We start from the raw sequence: 5,721 nt of genomic DNA, 5'->3' as shown, positions 1-5,721 counted from the left end.
AATTACTCGTTAACTATTAACACTAGCGAAAAACTTTTATACAGAAATTGTAGATCTCGTCATCCTCTACAAAAAAGGTCATATGCAATTTTTCCGTATGTCTAACGGTTTGGGAGTTATTGGCCAAAAACGAAAATTTGAAAGAAATTGAAGAGGACATTGGAAAAAGTGACCCTTGGAAAAATCTCGGAAAAATCGAAAATTTTGTTGTTGTTGTTTATTATTAGCAATATTCTTTCCACGTCTGATTTCTTTTTAAAAAATGCGTTTCAAAAGTGCATAAACTTTTAGGATTGACTGTATAGCCAATCGAAAATAATAAGCTGGCGAAAGTTCTTTCGTACGGATTATGGCTCGGTTTATACCTGCGTATTTTGTATATGAAATGTAAGTATTCGCTCAAAAGTGTTTAATAAACATTTTTACTTCCCTTATTTCTGTATTCTTTATAAGTAAGGAGAGAAAGCAGGAGGAAGGACAGAGAAAACTGGTATCTACCTACATCTACCTGGCCCTACCGATGTGGAAAATTCGTCGAAGCTGCTATTACGTTTCGGATCATCCTGCATTAAGCATCGTGAGCGAATTGTGAAGATTTTTTTAAAACAGCATGTACCAGAGGAAGAAAACGTGCAGCCTTTACCAGCTTCCCTCCATTGTATTAGATATCGAGTAAATTAATATAGTTTTTTATTAAACATTTAAGAATCATAAAATAAATATAGATTCGAATATTTAAGCGTTCCTACGCGTGCATTTAAGCAAATAGTACATTATTAGTTATTATCCGGAAGATTGTAAAAGAAATAAGAAAGGCAGGCATGAAATGTACAATAATTTTATTCATTTTCGATGTTTCAGAACCATTAGTTCAGAGCTATGGATCAAATCCAAGCACATCACGTGATGAGGAAGTACATGTCCAGGACGAACAATTTGCATGTACATCCTTAAAATTTGTGTCCGAATTCTCGTAATTTTTTTTACGGAAATTTACGTAAATACAACAAAGAAGGAAGATAATTTATTGAAAAGGGAGAGAATATTCGTCGATTCCGCCGCTTAGTGGGGAATCTCGTCTTCCTGGACAGCTAGAGACGGAGCACCGTCTTGCCGGCAGTTGACTGTCAAGGAGTACGCTTCGTCTAAGACGCCTTTCGTTTATAATCAATAATTAACTCCACAACGGAATTTATGTATGCCCTTCATTCTCTGCTAGCTTCCTGATTTCGAGATTCCTCAATCAGAGCCAGAGTCACGCAACAAATTCCCTTCCTTTTTTTCTTCCGAACGAAAGATTCTCTTTCGCATTCAGCATTATTGCTGTTTCACAGCTTCGAGAATAATAAATCGATAAATCGACGTGCTTAAGTTTCTAGACGTTCCGCAGATCGTAGTAGCACCGCCTTACAACCCGAGCTCCCGTACAGCCCGTATACTCTGTACGTGCAGTGCAGACTTGTGGTTACAGCTGATCGGTCCACCGATCCAGCGATAATCCAACGTTACTGTCGTCCTCGTCTGAATTGCTTCTAATTGAGAATAGAGAGTAACCTCTCGGCTACATACAGTCCACAAATTATAATAATTATTTTCTGCCGATTCCGAGCGAAATAACGAATAAATCGTTTCGGTGTTTTTTTTCCTTTGTTTTTTACAGAAATCGCCGCTAAGGACCTTTACGGCGACGACACGGCCGTATCCGAGGGCAAGAAGCCGTTTTGTTATTATAAATATTGTGACGGAGCGTACCGTTTCCGTCCTCGCGGTAACCCCCAACCGGTCCAACTCGGGGAGCCTCCCGGAGCCGCCGCCAGGCGGCGTCGCCCGAGACGGCCTTCTCGGGCTAATTAATTACGCGAGCGGCTTAATAAGCGGTCCGCGAACCGTAGTTAGGCACCTTTTGGTTACGGCAACGGAGTATCCGGAGCAAACGAAAGTAACCAGGTCCCCGTGTGTATGGGAGCTTCTCACGGGATAGGGATTAAATGCCCGAACTCGCTAATTTAAGTAAGTGCTTTTTGAAATACCATGTTCGGGGAAAGGTACCTTGTACCTTCCACGTCATGACCACGTCATGGTCATACTTTCCACGTCATTCCATTGTCACTAAACGACGTGACAAGAACAACGCGCTACCACCCGGCTACCACTCGGGTAAGCCTTTACGGGTGTTCGAAGCTCGGATAGCGTAGACCAATAGCTTCTCGGCCCGCTTCACGGGCAATACCGCATCGTCGAGAAAGATCCGGCAGCGGCCGGATCCCGCGTCGCGTAGTCTTAAGCATTAGATTAAGTCGCGTCAAAGCCAGAGTCGTAATCGTGACCCCGCGTCTTCCTGCGCGATCTCTCGCACTGTACATATTCGCGTAGTATTAAGTCACTTGTGACGGAGTACGGTCGTGGTGACGGAGCATATTGGCCAGGGGTCTCAGAATTTATCCCTCGGCCGGAAAGTGGGGACGACGTGACCATGGTGGGGACTGGTACTTGATAGGTTCGCTTCGCGAAGGCGCATGAGGAGAATAGTAGTGGGAATCGAAATACCGGCGAAAAAGAGGGGAAGCGAGTCGTGCGGGATAAATTCTGAGACCTCTGATATTGACCCGACGCGGCAAGCCTCTCGGAGCGGACGCTAGGCGGCGTCGCCCGAGACGGCTTTCTCGCGGCCGCAATACGACGCGGCGAGACTTCCGGAGCTGACGCTAGGCGGCGTCGCCCGGGAGGCCTTCTCGCAACCGCAAATACCGCGCACACCTTAATAAGCGCACCGCGAACCGGTAATTAGCACCTTCGGTTACCGCGAGTAGAAAGCTGCGAGCACTTCAAAGTAGGTAACCAGGTCAACCGGTTGTGTGGGCGAGCCCATCGGTATAGGGATACGAGGCCTGACGCACTTAGCATTTAAGTGATTTTTGCGAAACCTCTGTTTGGGGGAAGGAACCTCCAATCGTGAGGACGTGCCTTCCACAAACAGTGGTCAACAGCTCTCGTCACTACGTATAGTGACAAGAGCGACTCGAGGCCACCCAGCTGCCATTACGCTAAGCCAATAGGGTGATAGAGTAACGGGTAGAGCCCGCTATCACGTAGGATAGCGGTGCCTACTAGAGCTACGGGCACAAGTACGATACGAACCGAGGAAGATCTGGCAGTGGCCAGATCCCGCGTCACGTAGAATAATCATATAGAGCCTAAGTTGGATTAAGTGCGCGCCAGAGTCAAAGCGTGACCCCGCCTTCTCCTTCGCGTAGTACGATAGATTTAGTTCGTAACGTAGAGTATAGCCCGCATAGTTATAGTTCGTGCTACCTTGTATCAGGGTGCGCATAATTTTTCCCTCGGCCGGAAAGTGGGGACGACGCGACCTTGGTGGGGACTGGTACTTGATGGGGGTATGCTAGGCATGGTCAGCGAAGGCACATGAGGGGAATAGTAGTGGGGATCGAAATACGGGCGCGGTCATGCTCTGGCATAGATGTATTGTACGAAACGGAAATTTTGTAACATCGCATCCACCGGTAGATGAAATTAATTGTGTATTTAGTAATGAAACAAATTATTGCAGATAGAGGTTAACGAAGCAGAACCGATCACCGGCCAGAGACCAATCGACGACATCCCCGAGGTCAACCCCCCGGCAGGGCCAGACGACGACGACGACGACGACGATCTTGGCGGGGATTACGAGGAACCCACACCCGAACTTAGACTTCAGACTCTGGCTACTAGAGCCTTGGCGAACAACACCGGCTACGATACCGCCTGCTGTCGTGTGAACGGGCCATCCGCAGAAGCGGTAGGAGCGCTCCGACCAGTCACGGCATGACTTGGATACACATGGCTTGGATACAAGAGCTGAGAAAGGAGGAGCTCGCCCAGCGACTAGCTGTCCTGGGAGAGGATAACGCCGGGGGAATCGCGGAACTACGAGCGCGATTCCGCGACTTCGTCCGGGCGCACCCGGATGATGAACAGCTACGCCGCTGGAAGACAAGCCACAAGACCGCCCCGCTCACTAATGCCACAACGACACACGCTCCACCGACCAACGTGGAGCCACCGACCCTGGCCTATGCCGCACCCAGGGCCATCGACCAGATTCGCAAATGGAATTGCCATTTCCAAGGGAAAGATCTCCCAGGGTTCGTCGAGCGGATCGGCGAACTTAGACGGGCCTACCGCATCTCGGACGAGGACCTCCTACTAGGCCTGCCGGAACTACTGCGCGGGACCACCCTCAACTGGTTCCGGAATCGAGAGGATGACTGGGACACCTGGGAGGACTTCATCCGCGATCTACGCAACGCATACGAGCCGCCATTTCACCAGGCGCTACTTCAAGACCGGATCAGTGCCCGACGTCAGAGACCACGGGAGCCGATCCAAGAATACGTCACGGACCTACAGACGATGTTCCACCGCCTCGGAACGGCCACGCCCGAGCAGGTCCTCGATCGCGCCCTACTAAACATGACGGCAGAGTACCAGATGCGAATCAAGCCCAGCCACATACGCACGCTAGACGATCTCGTACGAGCCGGGAAACGCATCGAAATGTGCCAACAGAGATGGGCCACCGATGCCCAGCAACAGCGACCAACACGTCCAATTCACCGCACGGCCACCGCATGTGCCGACATGCCTTTCGACCGGGACACATGCTGCTGGCGGTGTAAGCAGCCGGGACACACGCGACGAGGATGTACGGCCCCGAGGAAAATCTTCTGCTCGTACTGCGGCACGGATGGGACAACATACCGGGAGTGCGCCTGTGCACGCCCGGGAAACGAACAACGGGCCGGGGCACAGAATGGTGTCGCCCGGCCCAACGCCTAGACGACGGAAGAGTCGCGCTAACCGTGGGCTTCGGGGAGGACACGATCCAAGGCCTCCTGGATACAGGAGCTGCTACCTCCTACATCGACGAGGCCACGGCTCAGAAATGCCGCGAACAAGGATGGACCGCCCAGGCTGAGTACCTCTCGGCTATGCTGGCCGACGGCATAGAACGCGATATTGACGACAGCTGCGAGGGAGAAGTGCGGCTAAGGGGGAAGACCATCCGCCATCGCTTCCTCGTTCTCCCCGGGCTACCACACGCGATGCTCATAGGCGCCGACCTCCTAAACCGATTAGACTTCCGAGCCACCATCGCAGGACATTTGGTGTGGCTACCAGCCACGAAGCGCGCTATAACGGGCAACGGTGGCCGGCCACCCAACGCTAAGCAGAGCCACCTCGAGACCGTTGAGGGACTTGCGAGCGTACCGTCTCCGTCCTCGCGCGCGACCCCCTGGGAACTCGCAACCGGCCCAATTCGGCGAGCCGCCCGGTGTCGGCATCCTGTTCAACGTCTTTATCAAAAAGCAATAAATAGCCTTGTTTTGTACTACGTCTCATTTACTCGACAAACCTTCCCCTTAGCTTAAAAACGCGTAATTTGGACGAATGGTCGGCACCACCTTGGTACCAATCGGTGGCGCGGCCGAACCACCCGTTACAATACAAATAGACGCTAGTTTCGCGAACGATTTAATATAATGCCACTTCTTTCATTTACTTCTTTCACGGTTCTTGTTTTCTTCTTTCATTTCCTTTTCATCATATCTCTTGTTCGCTTTCTTCTATTATCACAGCAATCTTGCTGTAATACTGATCCTTTAAGCTGTATCACTTTTATTTCTTGCTCTGCTTGCTTTCCTGCAACATGAATACAAA

At 50.4% G+C, this 5,721-nt stretch overlaps 2 protein-coding genes across 12 annotated transcripts in view; both read left to right on the top strand.

Annotated features, from left to right (window-relative positions):
- The window catches only part of Syp (synaptotagmin binding cytoplasmic RNA interacting protein), a 54,011-nt gene that overhangs the window by 45,166 nt on the left and 3,124 nt on the right, over nucleotides 1-5,721 (top strand). The window lies entirely within an intron of this gene.
- On the top strand, nucleotides 1,923-5,348 carry LOC113464732 (uncharacterized). Its single transcript, XM_026816257.1, has 2 exons — nucleotides 1,923-2,010; nucleotides 3,569-5,348. Exon 2 carries the CDS (start codon nucleotides 3,826-3,828, stop codon nucleotides 4,837-4,839), a length of 1,014 nt encoding a protein of 337 aa, XP_026672058.1. The 5' UTR covers nucleotides 1,923-2,010; nucleotides 3,569-3,825; the 3' UTR covers nucleotides 4,840-5,348.

The sequence above is a fragment of the Ceratina calcarata genome, unplaced genomic scaffold, assembly GCF_001652005.2.
Source record: "Ceratina calcarata isolate Rehan_Ccalc_2016 unplaced genomic scaffold, ASM165200v1 scaffold50.2, whole genome shotgun sequence".
NCBI lineage: Eukaryota > Metazoa > Arthropoda > Insecta > Hymenoptera > Apidae > Ceratina > Ceratina calcarata.
The sequence above is the reverse complement of the archived record's forward strand: the minus strand, read 5'-3'. Positions and strand labels throughout refer to the sequence as shown.

What these genes read in the sequence shown, in the direction of transcription:
- LOC113464732 (XM_026816257.1), top strand. Translation starts at nt 3,826, where the DNA reads ATGACTTGGATACACATGGCTTGGATACAAGAGCTGAGAAAGGAGGAG.